An 18,895-nucleotide genomic window follows, 5' to 3' on the forward strand; every position below is an offset into this window, starting at 1 on the left:
CCTAGTGCAGGCTCCAAAGATGAAGTAGAGAGTGAACATGTTGGGTAGAGAGTGAACATGTTGGGTCACAGGCACATCTGAGGCAGTGCCTATCCCAGCAGCACCTGCAGTTTCCTTCCCAGCCCTGAATCTGGCTGAACAGTGCAGTGTGACTTTGTTTAAAATCAGTGAATCTCTTTGCCTCTATTTCCTCTTTCTGACTGAATGAGAATTATCATGGGTTTGCTCAGTTCTGATTTCTTAGGGTGTTGGGAAATGTACCTATGCAGAGATCTCTCACTAGAAAACAGTGCAATAGGATGATGCCCAGTAGCAAATTGGTCTTCATAGGATGGATCCTCTTTCATACTAGTTAATGATCCTGGTAATGAGGAGAGCAAGTGTGTTCAGCTAGATGGAAGAGTGAGAGAAAGTATCAATAAGAAAATTCTGTCAGAATTCCTTTTTTATTCTCTGTTCTTCTTTGGAACTCCTTTCAATTGCAAATAAACTTGCAGCTTTCGAGAAATTTATAAAAAGATGTAATGAGGGCTGGTTGCTGCATTTTTGGAACAGGAAAAACCTTTCTGTAGTACACTGAAAAATACACAATGATTTTTGTAGACTAATAAACACTCTGCTGGAGATAATCTAAGGGTTTGTAGAACTTCCGGAAAGTCATTTACATATTTCAAAGCTCTTTATTGTCAGTCTCCTACATTTTGCCTATTTTATTTCTTATTTTTATCAGCCATCTCTGCTGTCATCAGCACTAAAAATATTTAAGTGCCTGATATAATACATACATCTGAAGTTTTTTCCCTTATCAGTAAAAATCATTTGCCTTGAAGGTAATACAGTGAGCTAAATTAATTGCTGATGAAACTGGTTTTACTAGAGTGACACTGATGATAAAAGTAACCCAGTACATTTAGTTCAGGAGATCTACTTTTGACCATTAACAGTGTTACTACTAAATTGAATTCTTCAAAAGTCAATTGTCATTCCCTGTATGTATGACTTTTTGAATATATATTGCACAATGTAGGCATGATATTTGATCACAAATTATTTGCAGTTGTACTAAATTCATGTGTGATTATCTGTAGGGTCTATTCTTACTTAAATATCAAACAGATAATTATCCACAGCCCTGTTAATATCAAGTCTGCATTTCATTTCCACACCCAAAAATAATACTGAAATAATAGTGATTGTTTTGATTGGACTCAAGCTGACATCAAGTAATAGCAAGTTAAGTAGTACTTGAAGCCATTTTTTCAAAGGTGGAGGCCATAGGTAGATCTTGTTGGGCCTACGTAGAATTCTTTTCCTGGGAACTCAGATTCAGATAATCATAAATGTCAAATATACAAACCAGCTATATAACAGAGTAGATTGAAACAAGTGCTCTTTATTCCTATCGGATTTTGTAAAACAAACAAACAAAACTAAAAAGCCAGCAACACAAATCCTTCCATTTCAGTCACGCAGCAATCTGAGAATCCAGCTCCTGTATGCTTGGTTCATTGCAACACTTGCTCACAACTCTGCTAAGGATATTTGCATCTATTAATGTCAGTCTGACAACTGATGACAGCAAAAAATATTTCACTGAAAGTTTCAATTAACTGCCAATGAGAGGGAAAAAATGAAAGAAGCCAGTAAGTATTGTGGATCCATATGAAACTCAAAACAAATCTAGGTTTAGAACTTTGCAAACGGAATTAAATTAGCTTCTGAATCAGTGGGGGTAACTGGTACTTTGTTTAATACAATAAAAATTATGTGGTGTAACTGAAAATAAAAATAGTTTTGTTAATTTTCTCAGCAAAATGAAAAAGAACTACATTCAGGGCTGATATAATTTCATTTCGTTTACCTTACTCCTGATAGTGCTTGGGCAGCCTTGTTACAGTCCTAGATACAAGCATATTTCAAAGTAATGTTTTTGAAAGAAGGGAACGAAAGCACAGCATTTCAGAAATGTTGAAATTTATAATTTTATATAGAATTTAAACTTCTTCATTTATTTAGGGAAAAGCATTGCTCAAATCTAGCAATTACCAAGAACTTTGGCTGGTCCTCACACTGTTCCTGGTGATTAAACTGTGTTAGAAAATTCCCCTCAGCTCAAATCCCTCACACAAGACTCTAGTCAGTCTTGTCCAAGCTTGAACCTTTGTGAAAAATTATTGTTGACATTTTTCTTGAGATGATTCAACATTTCCAAAGCTTTAGGATGGCAGAAAGCATTATCAGACATCATTTAGGCTTCCAAATAAATATATTTTTTTATGGTTGTGGTAGTTTGCTGCTGGGTGGTAGAAGTTGGCAATCAGAATACAATTATGTCCAATTCATTTTTATACACTATTCCTATTAGTTAAACAAGGATATTTTTTTGCAAGTGACATTACAATCCTGATACAGGATTTTTGCCTGATTTTTTCCTCAGAAACTGCCAGCATGATACTGCCAGCTTGCCAAGCTGGTGTCCAGAAGAAAATTTAAGAGCAGTGATAAAAGGAAAGGATAAAATAGAAGCCCTTCTTGCAAACAAGGGTTTGTAATAGATATTCTGACATGATATGAATGATGAGGGATGGAAAATTCATAAGGTTGTGTGGAAGTGCAACACACACTCTGAGCATAGAAGACTGACCTATAACTCATAAGATAGTGTGTTTCAAGTGAGTTATGAGAGTTGTTCCCTGGTGTATATTTAAAAAGAGACATTAGAAAGGAGATATAGTGTGGTTTACTGTTTGAGAGCTAAATTCATAATTTTTTCCTAAGAGTGTTTTTTAGAAAAAAGACTTTTTCTTTTCTTTTTTTTTTTTTTTAATATATATATATTGGAGTGCAGCTGGTGTATTTCTGCACAGCATGTGCATCTGAATGCTGGGAATAAAACCTTTCTCATCCGACGAGCAGCCCTCAGCTGACTATTTTTGCTGTTGCTATGTCCAAAGGAGATTATTTCTAAGAAAGAGGAATAGCCAATTTGGCATCCTGGAAGGGGTTATCTCGAAGTGAAACCAGCAGGCTAGAAGCCCTTGGTGACATCAGACCCCAGGGCAGCTGAAGGAAAACCCCACCCACAGTGGAGCTGCACAGTGCAGTTTGAATTAATGGGGCCCTACATGAGCAACCATCCCTTCACTGCTGCTCCGTGGGAAGCAAAGGAATTATCTGACCACTGCAGGTGGCACATGTGCTGTCTTCCCCCAGCAACAAAGTTCATGGCCATGAACTTGCCCCTGGTGCCAGTGCCAGCCTCCACTTTCCCTGTCCCTGCAGAGCTTGTGCCCCAAGTCCTGGAGCTCCCTTAGCAGCCCCTTCCCTCCCTCTCTCCCTTCCTCCTTCAGCCCATCCTCAAGCAAACCTGAGAATTCCTGTATTTTGGTGGGACTGCTATCAGTTCAGACATGTCTGCCTTGTTGGGACTATCTTTTTCCCAACATACCAGAAGCAGAGAGGAGTAAAGAGAGTACTATCACTAATGCAACCATCTCCTAAAAAATTAAGCTTGATAAGCTAAATAACCCTGTTGGAAACACCCTGGCCATGGATGCAGCTTCAGGAGCAGTGCATTCCCTGTCTCTGAGCCCAGCTGCAGACTCCTAAGGAGCAGCAATCCATTTGCCCCATGGGGCAGAATCTGCCTGGTGTTGGGCAGAGAGCTTTGCTCTCCTTTTACAGTCTGCCTCAGAAGGAAAAAAAAAAAGCATTTTTCCCTGTGCTATCTTGGCTGAAAATGAAAGGCTCTGAGAAATCTGCTCATGGGAGAGGTTTAAGCCCATTCTCACAGAAATTTGAGGGCTGGAAATTTTGACAAAAGTCACAGTGGTCCCTGCATGTTTAATGCACAGAAGGAAGCTATGGCTCACTCCTCACCATTGAGTGATAGCACATTACCTTGGCCATATGTGAGGTTTCAGGTCTTTCTGCCTCTTTTTTCTTTCTTTTCTTCCCCCCATCTTGCCACACAATGAAATAATTATTTGACAATTTATTCTGACATAGTATTATTCCAATAATAGTGGAATGTAATGCTGTGTAATTAGGGGCCAGAATATAACAGTGGTATGAAGATGATTTTTGCAGCGAGATTTCTTTAAATTAAAATTTCATTACTTGAAAAGTGTCATGCCTTTGCCCTTTCTAGAGTGTGAACAGTGTCCATGAATGAAAGAGATGACCCTCAGGGATGGATAACATGGTTTTCAGTCTCTTGCACTCCAGTTGGAGATTCTCCCAAGACATTGCTCTTCGATACTACGTGAATCTATAAGGGCACAACATATTTTAAAGTCTCTGTAAAGTGTTGATTTTACAGTGAAACTCCTTCCACTTTTGAGGGGGTGGGGTTGTTTAGGGAGCTGTCTGTGTAGCGTCTGGAGTTGTGAGAAGTCTGTAGCACTACAGACCTGTCAATTTTCTATAGATTATCCTCACAGCCCATATCTTTTAATAAAACGGTATGCTCCCTTTCACAGTAGCCAACTGGATTCTTGTCTGTTTATTTTCTTGTTTTAATCATTTTTTTCTCCATCTAGTCAAATAAACTGCTAAATTCAGTGTGTATGCTATGGAACTTCATCCAAAACTCTACTGTCTCCTTCCTGACAAGGCTGACAGAGAGTATAATCACTTGTATTGTCCAGAGGACTGTTTACATAAAGGAGCAATAAATACCTGTTGAAATTTTTACTGGAGGCCTCCCAGATGGATGGTTCATTTATTATTACAGACAGGGTTTCATTTACTTAGTTATTAAAAAAAGCAGGCCGCTACAGCCCATTTATAACTATATTAAAACTAAATGAAGCTATAAGTATTGCAGACAGGACTGAGTAAAATACATTTAGTGACTTTCCAGGAAATGGCTAGGCAAAGTATTTGAAAGGAAATGCTGAAAACTTCAGGGGTCCTGGTGTGTCTTTCACAGATGTGCTTCTGCTGGCTGGAGCTGCTGAGGGAATGGAGGAGGTATAGTTCCCATATGTTCCTGTGCCATTCATATATTCTGCAATAGCCTCTCTGTATCAGCCAGTCAGCCATGTGCCTTTGGGAATTGTTCCTTTCCTCCTCTAGCCTGTCTTGACATGGAAAGCTCCAGCTCAGGATGTCCAACAAACTTCTTCTTTATCCCAGAGACAGAATATCAACTGAATATCAACTCCAGTTACAAGAGGGGATGAAGGTGCTCCATCAGCATCAATCTGTAAAGGAAAGGCAGGTTAATCAGGAGGATTGCAGAGGTCTCAGTTTGGAAGGTATCACCAGAGGTCCACACAGACAGCTGTGAAAGTGAAGATTGTAGATGGTCTTTGTGGCACTTTTCCAGCACTGATGACTTTTGACCAATCATTCTCACCCCTCCTTTGAATAAATTGGTCAGTGGATGAGAAGCACATGGTTGCCTGTCACCAGACCATGATTTTATCATGTCCAACCTAGACAAATAAAGAACAGTCCCAGTAAGGGAAGGTGTATGTCCAAAAGTAAAAAAAAAAATTTGACTATAAATTGATGAGGTAGAAAATCCTAGAAACAAGGCAGCTTCAAATTTTTAAAGCAGAGTTTGTTAAGTTAGCAAAAGGCTGCATTTCCACAATCAAGGCAAAACCAACTTTACTGAAAGCTAGTTCAGCTTCAGTGATCAAGTAAAAGTAGTAATTAGAAAGAAAAAGCAATTTGTGCAATAGACATGAAATTTAAAATATATGTAATATGAATACATATACATGAAATATAACAATCTAAAAAAGAAAATGTAAAATACTGAATATGGATAAAAGGAATAGATGATACTAGATGAAAGCTCAAGGACAATGAGAATATGGGGTTTCTTAAGGTACATAAAAAACAACAATAATAAAGAAATTCTAGCAATAGCCCCTTGTTAGCTGGAAGTATTAAAGCTGTAATAATGTTAGAGTCAATAAATATTTTTTTTACATGAGAAAAAGCAGGTTTACCTGTTAGGCAGACAGGAAGCTGAACAGTGTCTAGACACAATAAGTTATTAAAATCAGCTACCCTAGAGAGAAGTATCTATATGCCTCAGATCTTCCATGTCACCATAGAGGCACCGGCTGGAACACCACTGGCCAGCAAAATGTGAGGGTCATTTGTGATGTACCTCGAAATGTGGGGTAAACCTCACCCTCATGATGACTCCAGCATAAGGACAGATGCTTGTACTGTTGGGGATTAGGCAGTAAGAGATCATTTGTAAGGAAATAATCCCTGAGTACAAGATCAGATGCTGCACATTCAGCTCAGAGACTTGGCGGTGGCAGCTCTGCCTCAGACACATTAAATTCCCCAAGATTTCTGCCACAATGGCTGACACACAGGCAGTGCTGCAGTTCATGCACTCTTACTTCATTTCACATTTGAAAGGAATATTTTTTAGGTGGCAGCATCAGCAGTGGCTCAGAAATCAGAGTGAGAGCGTTAGTAAATAACTGATAATCACACCTAGAGAAGCTTTGGGGGATGCAGGGGTAGGGAGGCAAGAAACAGATCAGAAAATTGCAAGCAGCACATTCAAAACTCTTATTCCTCAAATGCGTTTCCTCCTGTCACACAGAGCATGATTATCCATGAAACTTTGGCAAGCTCTCAGACTGATTGGACTACTTAGGCGTGAGCTGCTGATGTGTCGCTCATCACTCTTCCCTTTTTCTGAGTATTTGTGCATTTTTTGGTGGCTTTCTTGCTCAGGGAGTGGCCTCGTAGGGGTTTGTTTCCTTGCTTTCCTCAATCTCTCTCATTTTTCAGGAGGTACTCTGGGTCCTTCTGCCCAAACATGACTCTCAGGAAGTACTGTGGTCTGTGGGGCACTTTCTCACCACCCTGCCAAGGACTTAAAAAATTCAGGGTATGATTCAATTGCATTTGTTGTCCCTTTCTTTATAGGGGAAAAACATCACCAGGGCAAACACAGTTGCTCACAGGGGCAGCTGCTGCAGAAGAAACCTTATTTCAGCTTCTGCTCCTGGGAGAGAGTGATGGCTGTATCCCTTGGAGAGGACTGCCTTGCATTTCTAATGAGACCGTCAATGTAATGGGAATTTAGCAGAATATTTAGCTGGTCTAAATGGTTTTGAAAAGCAGTGCAGACCAGCCTAGATGGATTCAAGCCAAGGACAGAAAACTTTTCCTTCAGAGTATCTATTTTTTATTGGAATTGCTAATTCTATTTCTATAGACTGAGTCCGTTTTTCAGGCATTTAAATTCTACGCTCTGGAATTAAATCTCACATTGATATATAGGCTTCATTCCAGCATTAAGTACATTAATATTTCACCAGTCTGATTTTACTGGCTTTCTCCCTCTGTTTTTAATTAGATTTGATGGTATTCTATATAATCATGTTTTCCTGCATGTTTCTGTGTAGCAGAACTTGCACAAACTGTTTGTTAGGGGATTTTTACAACTTCAACATCATATATTCTGAGTGAATTTTAGATGCTGCAAGCAGTGCTTGCAGAGGTCTTACAATCCTGCTGAAAGCTCTGTTACAGCACTTATAAAATATCCTCTTGATCTTGTTGCTTACCTTAATCCATAAGCTTTTGACTTTATTTTGTATAAAACAAAAGTAAATAGCACACTTTTCAGATAATATAAATGCATGAGCTTTTCCAAAGTGAAACATTTGCATCAGTTATAGCACTAGAGTGCAAAATAATTTCAGCAATCAGAATCTAATTAATTAAAAATTACTACTGTATAAAACCAGCCATTCCTATATTTAGGATTAGTAAACAAAGCTATTTGAAATACCTGTTTTGGCTGTATGTAAGTAGTGAATATAACTGCCCATCTGTTATGTGCAAGTAGCCAAGGTTATAGCAACAACATTCATTTCCCTTTTTTTTCTCTCTCTCTTTTTTCTTTTTTTTTTTTTTTTTAAAGAAAGGAAACATGTTCATCTGTTTCTTATGAATTCTCTGTATTTCTTACCAGGCATATTTTTCCTAGCATTTCTCTTTTAGAAAGGAATGGAAGACAGCCAGAAACTGAAGGTACATTTGTCTTATTGGAGCTTAAGTCATATTATGTACGTGAGCACTCATAGCTGAAACCATCCCAGTAACATAAGGGCACAGTCTGGGTAGGAACATCACATTCCCACCTGGAATTCTCTCTCATTTTGCTGGAAACAAGAGTTAAAGGTCTTACATTGTGCTGTGCCCAATGTAGGTTTTGTTTTGCCTTTTTTATAATGTGAAGGAATACTTTTCTTCTCCTATATCAGCGCATCAGTTGTGACTTTAAACATCAGTCTGAAAGTCTTCTAGCCTACTGCTACTTAGAATAATACCTGTTTTCTTTCTGGGTTTCTGGTAATATCAAAACTAATGCCCAGTTCTTGAAAGGTCAGTATGCATTTATGAGAAAGAAAATAAAATGCCAGTAAGGTACATTGAAAATAAGATAATTTTTCAAAAGCATTCAGAATGAAACATTTTGGTAGCCTAAACTCGAATGAGCACTTAGTTATTTGATTTTGGTATTTCACTGCAACTCTTTGCTTAGTGGGGTTCCTCTTCAGCTACAATCAAAGTATTTTTCCACTACTGAAGTTCCTTTCCTACATGTGAATGAGAAATGAGAAGAAATCATAGAAGTCCATAACACATATGGTTCTGACTGAGATGCTGCCTAGAATTAAACTGGAACAATACACTTGATCAGATTAACACATTCAGGAGATCTTTTACAGATTGCAAAGACAGCAACTTCTGAGTTTATTTAAATGACAAGTGCAATATACTTGTATTTGTGCCCTGCGCTCACAAACCACTGGCATGTTCTCTTCTAAAGCATTAGTGTTGATGATTTAATAACTATCAATATTTTTCCCTTCCTTTCTTGATTTTTTTTCTGATCATTATAATTATCAACATTATCATGAAGAAAGACCATATCCTGTATAGTAGCTTAGACCACCAGAGGGACATAGAATTTTGTTCCTCATTTGTATAACCTCTCTTGAGATGCCAAAAGGAAACCTTTCTGTAATCACCAAAAAAAAAAAAAAAATCATAGAGGAATTTTTGGAGAGTTTTATGGCTCAATAAGTAATTTGTAGGGGGAAGGAAATAAAACATTAGGCCAAGGAATGTGAAATTTGTCAGAGGTTAAAGTGAAATACAAGGTGCGGTGCCTGCTGCTTCTTTCATGTGCACCAGCAGGTGTGAAGGATAATTCCAGGATTCAGGCATGTCTTCACTGTAGGAGAAAATAGATATCCTCGTAAGCAGGGCTGTGCTGGAAGCATCTCAGAGTGGCCCAAAACATCAAAAGTGACAACAGATTCTTGGCTGGCTCTTGAGGACAACCTCCTCCAGACACTGCTGCATTGACATTGCCTTCCCCAGCAACTTCTTCTTCTCAGAAGGATAATTGTCCAGCTCTGTCAGAAATCTTTGACATAAGGCTTGACTCTTCCCTCACACTTGAAACTTCTTGTTACTTGGATGTTAATTCCCAGAGGGGAAGCTAGATGTCTTCCTGCTGCTTCCTGGACTCTGGCTGGGGTTGAAGATAACACTTGCTTGGGACTTAGCTTTCCTGCAGTGACAAACTAGGTGAAAAGGCAGACAAGCAAAACAGCAAAGTTGCAAGTCTCAACTATTCCATTTCAGCAAGGTAGCCTGTGATGACCTCCCATCCCAAATCCCCTGTAATTTTTATCAGGAGCAGCTCTTGGCCCTTTGGCATGCTGGTATGAGCAAGGGTCCCACAGGTCTGTCAGCAGTGCGGCACAGGGCTACCCCAGCCCAGTACCTTTCTGAACCAATGCAGTGAGTACACCTCAGATTAAAACAGCTCAGGGTTTCTTAAGAGCTGTGTAGGAGGTTTGGACACACAGTCACACTGACATTGGCAGATGTTGTACATCAATGCCCTCCAGACCACTTTGTATTTCCCTCTTCCTGTAAGTAAGGCTGCACATCCCCTCCTTTTCCCCTGTAGCTGAATGGCCCACCACCCCAGGCTGCAACCCCTTGTTACTGGAGAATGAAACCAGCTGGCTCGCTGAGGCATTTCCCAATATCCCAAAGCCATCCTCCTTTCCTTTCCTTTCATCGTGTCTCTACCTGTCGCATTCTTTGTAGAGAAAGGAACAAATGCATTAATTAGAGAGCAGTGAGCACTCCTGCCTGAGCCCACCCCTTGCTGCCTCCATGACCTCACAGAGATTTCACTAAAACACATAATTAGGTTCTGCAAAGTGACTTCCTGACCATATGTGCCCTTTTCAAGTGCAGAAGCCCTAAGTGGTGCTGTGTGTTTTTCAGTGCTGCTTTGAGTACCACTTCATTTTTCTGGCTTTTGTTTACAAGGTTGTATTTACTTACCTCTTTACCAGTGCACAAATACATCAAAGCCAGGTTCATTTTAAAAATCTGAAAGCCCATGGATGATGTCACTTACTGGCCTGAATTTTGCATGTTCTGAAAAAAGTGTAAAGGCTGTGCTTGCACATGAGCTTGTCTGTGCTTGTCTCTCCATCCTTATACTAAATGTTTGCCAGAATATGTAAAGAAATCCCATCCCAAACAAGGGTTGTTTTTAAACATGGCCTGAAGCGCTCTGCTAACAGGATGTACCAAAGTTCATTCTGTGCTGAATCTGTGTCAAAGTACTTTTGAGATAAATTACAATTTAATGTAACACCTCTCATGAGCTTAAAGTATTTTACTTCTCTTCTGTTCTCACTCTCTTCAAGTGGGGTCTTCAAGTGGTCCAGTTGTGGGATTTTTCTTTCAGCCACCATTGTTTTCATGATGGAAATGAGCTGTTAAGGAGAAACATTCCTCAAAAACATTGATACTTAAAATTTATATACCTTACTTAAGACAGTGCAAAATGGAATCCCTGTAACGTAAACATCCCCTGCCCAGGCCAGGTGACGGTGTGTCCTGCTCTGCCTGTGACTTTGTGGATGAGGGCTGAGGGCCTTACCTGAGAGTGGAAGTTGTCTGGGAGCCAGTGAAGACTTTCAGGCACGAAGGTTATACCTGCACAGCTCCTGCTTTACAAGGTAGACCTGTATACTGGCAACCTGATACATTCTTGTATCAGCCAGATCCCTCTCTAGAGGGAAAAAAGTAAGCAAGCAAGCAAGCATTTTATGATGACCTGTTTTTTTTTCCTATTCCCAGTGTTAGGAGCATGTTTGTAGTGTGATGGTAGTTCCAAAAGGGGCCGTGAGCCCCAGGCAGGCAGTGCTTTTCTTGGAAAGCAGCACTTCTGAAATGAAAAACAGACAGGGAAAATAAAGATGGTCTAAGATATACAAGCAAGGAGAGTTTGAAGGATCAGTGCTGCCGTTTGTTGTTCCTTTTGTGTGGATGGTACTGGATTCTAGTCCTTGTCTCACTCCACCACATAGCCCAAAGGCTTCAAAATATCCTAGTTGCTTCTAATAACAAGCTCACAAAACACTTTTTTATATGTTAATACAAAAATCCAGGACACTGATAAATACACAGAGGTATCTAGAATGTTTCATTATATGCTTTTGATTTTTCAGCTTCCATTTAGGAGAAGAACTAAACTGCTAAACCCAAAGTAAATGTACTTAACTACCACATCACTACCAGAAATTCATGCACTCAAGGAAGAGCAGGAAGTGACACCCTGGGAGTTCTCCTTTTCACACAAGCATACCACTTTCTGGTTAAATCACTGTCAGTGTACATTTCATCACATAGATGCCAAATCCAGGTCTGAGCTTTCTATTTTCATGCACTGCTTTCTGAGGGATGGTCTAAGCAGATCCAATTAAAAGAATGAGCAATTATGAGATTGTTTGGATCCCTGTAAGTGACGAGATCCAAGGCCAGTATGGATCTTGTGGTGTTTACGAGAAGTTTTGCATTGCTGATGTCATTTATCTCTCAGGAGCTGTATCCTGTGTCATCATACCTGTGCTGTTTGCCCACTTCTCAACAGGGCTTGTGAGCTGGGTCAGTGCCTGTGTTGCTATAGCCATCAAAGGTTTGCTGATCTGGGAGATGGCAGAGAGAGCTTTTTTCTGACAATGGACATACTTTGAGATAAAACATAGGCAAATCCTGCTGGGAGATCGTCAGGTCCCTCCAACTCAATGACTGTCCTGTATATTCAAGGTGCCTGCATTGCCAAGAGATTTTGCTGAGCTTGTTACGTTGGTTTTACAGAGCAGAAATGTTGCCACAAGTAGAAGGAAATGTGGGAAAAAAGCAAGAGGAGAATCTTTAAGAGATGAACGAGCAAGAATTTCTGCTCCAACCCCCAGGCCTGTTCTTATACACCTACGTTCCCTGAGAGGTGCCGTGGGGAGATGGGGAAGCAGCTGTGACAGCAGCAACAGGCAGGGACTGTGCGTTCAGCGAGGAGCTGAGGAGAGCGTGGTGAGGCTCTGTGCTCTTTTCAGACACAGCACACCATGTAGCCCATGTCAGAGTCATGCTTTTCAGGCACGCTCCTGGAAGATCTAGGCACAAGTACAAGGAGGTGGTTTGAAATTACTACATATGTCTTCTTGCAATACTTACACTCCAGGGACCACCCACGGCACAGGATGTGTTTGAATTGCTCACCAAGCTTTCTTCTGGAGCCGAGATGAAATTACAGATTCTTTTTTCCCAGAGTGCAAGAAAAATTAGCAACTTTCTGAATTATTACTATTATTACCGAGGCACTTTTTAAAAATAGGTCCTATTGTCTAAGACTTTTCAAGCACTGGGGGAAATCTTTGCACGTCTTCAACTCCTTTAACTCCCGGTTACTTAATCTTAGATTGTAAAAAAAAAATGTATGTAGGTAAAACCAGATTCGTCTCCTTTTGAACCAGTTTAATCAAGTTGGAGAAAGTATATGGGAAGGCAAGACGAAACTCTCATTAGAAAATATGTATTATTTTCCATATTTACATGACAATGAAATCCTGTGGATACTCTTGTGCACTGAGAAAATATATTTTAGTTTTAATTGTTTCAGTCAATGTCAATTTTACAACAAACATGCAATAAAGTAGAAGTGGCCTTTGGGAAACGTCACTGAACCTTATTTTGTGCTGTAGTATTGCCAGTGTAAACATCTACTTCTGCTTTGTAAGCTCAAAGCCAAATGGACAAAAAATTTCCTCTCAGGGAGACTACTGACCTGTCAGCATCAAAAATATTCTTTTTAGCATATAAAATTGTTTGTCAGTGATTGTAATAACAAGAATCTTTTCAAAATTCATTATTACTCTAACAAACATTTTCTTTTAGGCAGCAGTAGCAGGAAATTAATTAAAAAGTTAGCTGATAACAACTGGATAAGATATAGTGTCACAGCTACAAAGTTCCTGGGATAAAATATCTTTTCTTTCTATTTACATTATTAAATATTTACAGTAGGTCTCAGAAAATATCCAATCTAAAGCATTTTGATAAGTTACAATTCATTTTGTTTGCTTTGCAGAATGCTAGAAGATGACCTCAAGCTAAGCAGTGATGAGGAGGAGAATGACCAGGTAAGAACCAGACAAGTAACGTGTCACTTGAAGCATGTTTCATGTCGAGACTGAGCTACTGCAAATATTTTGCTAATGCTTTTTCTAAACATACAGAAAGGTTATCAAAATACATGGCAGCACTGTAACTGGAGTAACAGATGTTGCTGCTCAGAGCCAGCCTGCGTGTGCTAACTGCTGGATTGGTGGGGAACAGGCTGCAGTGCTCTTGATTTATTACCTTGATGCGACCCAGAAGGTTTTTGTATCAGCTTCCTTCTGATTTGAATTTGTTTTGTTTTAAAGAGCGGCCAAGGAGGGGAGAAACAGGAATTCTGGATTAAGGGTTCAGGCCAACTTTGCAATCATGAGCTGGCCCTGGGGATTAGCTGCTGGGCTGCTTATCTCTTACCTGCCTCCGGCAGCCCCCCAGCCCTGGCCTCTCCTCTGAGCTTTTTTGGCCCAGACTCTGAGTGGCCCATGCCTGCTAAGAAAGCTAAAGAAAACTGAGAAAAAGCCTTGGCCGTGCATTTGATTCACTCTGTAACACAGTGATTACAGCAACTGTGTTTTAAACATCCTAAACTACCTGACTGGCAGCAGATACACAATGTTTTCCATGTGTCAGGGGAGCTGTGTTTTGTTTGCTCTAGGAGGTGTCTCCCAGTTTTTCCTTAAAATATTGTTGGGTTTTGTCTAAATAATTAAGGACTCAGTAGAATAGGGCTGGAGCTTGACTTTCCCATGACCAGCTGAGCACTGCCAGGCGGTGCTATGCTGAGTTCTCTCCTTCTCAGTATCCTGGAGTGGATGATTTTGTTGGAATGAGAGGCCAAGATCCCTTTCCCTTTTTTCTTTCCCTAAAATGCACAACCCATGCCTTCACCAGAGTGTATGAGGGCAGTACTTCTCCTGGTTGCATCTCACTGATATAATGTGGTTTTCTGTCCTGGTTTTGGCTGGGATAAAGTCAGTTTTCTCCCTAGTAGCTGGTAGAGTGCAGTGGTTTGATTCAGTGTGAGAGCAGCATTGGTAAGTCCCTGATGTCTCACTTGTTGCTGAGCTTACCCTAAGTCAAGGACTTTTCAGTGTCTCCTACTCTGCCAGAGGGCAGGTGCACCAAAGCTGGAGAGGGCCCATGGCCAGGACAGCTGCCCCAAACTGGCCAAAGGGATTTCCCTTCCACAGAACATCATTTCCAGTACATAAACTGGGGGAAGTTTGCTGGGAGACACCAATCACTGCTTGGGAATGGGCTGGGCATCAAACGGTGGATGCTGAGCAATTGTATTTTGCATCATTTGTCCTTTTTTGGAATTTATTTCTCTCTTTTTGTTGTCTCCCTTTTCACTGCAATTCTTATTCTTACAATATTATTATTTTATTTATTTTATTTCAATTGTTAAACTGTTCTTATATCAACTTACAAACTTTTTTTCCCTGCCTTTCCTCCTGATCCCACTGGGGCAGGGGGAGTGAGCAAGTAGCTGCATGGTACTGTTGCTGGCTGGGGCAAAGCCATGTGAGATCCAAATATGATTATTTCAGTCATGGGTGACTGGAGTATCTAGATGGGTAGGCTGGAAGGATATCTAGACTTTTGAAATTCAGGAACTTAGACAAATAATTCTAGGGTCATAGCATAGGCATGGCTTTCTTTAACTCTTGTTATTAGATGTCTCTATTTTACAATATATTCCAAACAACAGGTAAATCAAAACTTTTTAATATTTATACTAAACCATTGTTTCATCTATTTTGAGCAGGGCTTCTTGGTGTTAAGATTCAGCACATAGATTCTATTATTTACATATTTATTCAATTTCTTTTTGTTTAACATATTTCATCCTGAAACACTTCACATTTAATTACTCTTCCTGCTTGTCTAGATAGTTTAAAATACAGCTCACAGACAGCATAGGACAAAGTAAAGTGAGGGATAGGAGGGATGTCTGAAGAGTAACAAAAGCAGACCAAGGCACCATGATGTTGCAGCCAGGGGCTGGGTGATAGGAGAGGCACGAGCTGCTGGCCAGGAGAGATGCCCTTCAGGCAGGGAGGCAGGATCCTGAGTAATGAATGTCAGAGTGAAACAGGCTGGGAAAGCCAGAGAGAAAAAAATCTGGTTTGCTTCATAGCAGGCAGAAAAGGACATGTGAAAGTGTTTACTGTGCTTAAAGAACATGAATAGGTTTAGGCAGAGAAAGGATTGTGGAAAAGTCCTGCCAGTCAGGCAGGCACACCTGGACCTCTGGTTTAGGACTATGACTTGTAATTATGAACATCTCCTGTGTGTTCCTGTGCTGTGCCAGGGCGCTGCTCAGTCACCAGGGCTCCAAGATGCAGCTGATACAGGCTGGGTCTTTCACCTCGGTGCTCCAGCAAGCTCTGCAGAGCCAGGACAGAGCTCACCACCCACACAGCAAAGAGCAGGGCTGAGATCCCATGACTCACTTCTAATCATCACTGGCCCTAGCATGAACAGCCTTTGGAAATTACTTATTTATTTGGTCCCCTTTCCTAGTCACAATTTTTTCCTAACTTGGCTCTACAGACAAAAATCTCCCAGAGGCACAAGCTGGCTCCTGCTGTATGAAATGCTCTGTAGAACCTTAGCTGAGACCTGCAGGTTTGCTTAATGAACAATCCTAAATAAATATACCTGCTGAAAAAACAAAACACTGCCTTTCCATCCACCTTTCAGGAAATAGACACCAAAAAAAAAGAGTAACAGACTCTCTCTTCCAATAACTGCTCAGATGGACCTGTGTTTAAATGTCAGCAGAACTCGTTTCCTTTTACTTCCTAACTCAGAGGCTCTTTAATCTCATATCTCCTGAGCTCAGAAACAGGAAAGAAAAAAAAAAAATCAGATATTAATGGATAGGAACAGTACATGAGAGATTCCCAGATATTCCTCATGGAATAAATTAACCTTTGAGCAGTCAGACTCATTCAAGAAGTCCAGTTTCTCAAAGAGCTGAAGGTGAGCTGTACACAAGCTGGGAAGCTTTTAATTTTGCTGATGGCTAAATGAGGAAGTTTTGGGGGAAAACTTTGAAAACTTTGGAGGAGATTTTACATTGAAGTCTGAAATTGCCAAGCAGCAAGGGAAGTTTCTGAAGTGGTGCAAAGGGGGACAGGTGCTTCTGTGCTCCCAGGGCTGGCGTTTGGACTGCTGTGACCAAACCAAGGAATGTGAGCCATGGATGAGGGAGGCCGAATGCAAGACAAAGGCATGATTAAAAGCTTTGAGACTGCAGTGGGCAAAGCATTCTCAGCCCTTCCCTCAACACCAGCAATTAAGGTATTGAGATTCACAGACCCAGGAGAAGCCAAAGAGGCTGGGTTTGAGCTGAGTACATGTGCACCCACAGTAATTATATTATCCACACATATTAGTCTCATAATTTTAATTACATAAATGTATTTTTCCTCTTTAATGAGCATAGTTTATCCATTTAAACTGATCGTTTCAATTTTACAGGCAGTGATCATAGGATCTAATATACAGAGAGAAAATTTCCTGTTGGCATATTTTACACCACACAGATTGAAGAAAATATACTTTTTAATCCTCAATCAATATCTGAAGAGCATGCAATTAGCAGATACCAAGGTAGTTAACATAAATCTGCAAGTTAAAGAGCCAATTCATTCTGATTTATAACACATAGAGTAATAATTTCATCATCATCTCTCCCAGAAAGCATCTGAAGCTTTGTAGCATGAAGATGTCAAAATTGTACTTAAGATTGTTCAGACTACTGAATTGTAGTGGTTATTGCCTTTTGGTTCTTTGAAGTGTGGCATAGCACATGAAAGAGTCCCCATTATAATACCCTGCTCTTCTCCGTAGAGGTCACTGGATAACTTAAATCAGTCTTGGGTGAAATATTAAAAGGAGATTGTCAATTGTAATGTGAACAATTCTCTTTTTCCCCCCCTCACTTGTCCTTTTACAACACGAACATTTTGCAATAGAAAATAATTCCTTTAAAGGGGAGAAAGATCCCTGGCATCATTTGTGCAATTCGTGTCAATCAATAGCCAAATAAATTAACTGACTGGTACGCATACATGGAATAATAATCTAACATATTTTTGCAACCCAAGTCTGCTTCCTCATATGCATTTTTTTTGCACAGGATCAGGTTGGTTGCCGCTGAAGTTTTGTGGCTGTGAAAATTTATTACCCACAGAGTCAATCTGCATTCTGGCTGCCAAGTCTGAATAAATAGAGTCATTGTGCTTGTCTGGAATATGTAACCAAAGTTCATCGAGTCAGCTTGACTTTCACATCCCACGAGATTCATAAAAGCCAACACCCTGGTATGTGCTCTTGATTCCTGCCAAAATTTTGTAAAATTGTATAAACAGAAGTTGAAGAAGTGATCAGAACACACTCCCAGGGACATGGCTCTGCACTCTAGCCCCGGCTGATCTTGAAAGGGAAGACACAAGATTTTTCTTTTCAAAGAAAAAACAGTACAACTACTCTCCTGTGGTGGCAGGTAACCGCAGGGGCTAAAGATGCCCCCCTCGCAGAGTGCACAGGGAGGCAGCAATTAATCCTCTCAAGTTCCTTCATTTTGCTCATGTGTCCTGCACTGAAGGAAGAGATCAGGCAGCATTTGCCTGCAAGTGGCCACCTTCCTCAAGAGAGGACAAGGACAGACTGGTCCTGCAGGGTGTGAGCGGTGTAAGCGAAACCAGCCCCTCCGCAGGCAAGCCAACTCAAACAGAAAGCCGTGTCATTTCACAGGAGACCTCGGGGGAAGAGCAGCCTCAGAAAGTTCACAGCTTCAGCACAGTAAAATAAAAGCCTTGTCAGCCTGCTCATGGCTTGGCTCACCACTGCAGCCCCATAGGGTGCTGGAAGCCCACCCAGCCTGGCGCCTTTCTGGGCATCTTGGGGTTGCCTCCCACCCACGGCAGCCCAGGACAGTCAGGGTGGGTTGCTGGCCCTGGGGGACTTGTCCATGCTTCAGCATCTCCCTGGTCATGGTCGAGCCATAAAAACTGATGCTGATTTGAGTTACACTTGTAGCTCCCGTGGGAACACACATGCCTACATTTTGTTCCCATCATGTACGTGTTGTGGGTTACCAGGGTGCATTGCTGGAAATGCGTCTTTCTGGTAGGACTGTCTGCAGCACAGGCATTTAGGACAAGCCAGATCTGTCACAACACTGCAATAGGACAAAAGGATGGCAATTTTTCCCTTTCACTTCTGGATATGGAGTGACAATCAACAAAAAGAGGAAAATCATCCTGGAAATTAACAGTCACACATCTGCCTTCTCCCAGAAGGAATGATTCTTGGTAGAGTCATTATAAACAGTACTTTTACATATGAAATTTAATATTTCAGCTAATTTGAAACCATCTGTAATGAA

At 40.6% G+C, this 18,895-nt stretch overlaps 1 protein-coding gene across 3 annotated transcripts in view; it reads left to right on the forward strand.

Annotated features, from left to right (window-relative positions):
- The window catches only part of AFF3 (ALF transcription elongation factor 3), a 323,171-nt gene that overhangs the window by 214,030 nt on the left and 90,246 nt on the right, over positions 1-18,895 (forward strand). For all 3 annotated transcript variants that reach the window (XM_064408084.1, XM_064408085.1, XM_064408086.1), the window contains one exon: positions 13,466-13,517. In XM_064408084.1, coding sequence (XP_064264154.1) covers positions 13,466-13,517 — 52 coding nt within the window. The remainder of the gene's footprint in view (positions 1-13,465; positions 13,518-18,895) is intronic.

The sequence above is a fragment of the Passer domesticus genome, chromosome 2 (genome assembly GCF_036417665.1).
Source record: "Passer domesticus isolate bPasDom1 chromosome 2, bPasDom1.hap1, whole genome shotgun sequence".
Taxonomy (NCBI): domain Eukaryota; kingdom Metazoa; phylum Chordata; class Aves; order Passeriformes; family Passeridae; genus Passer; species Passer domesticus.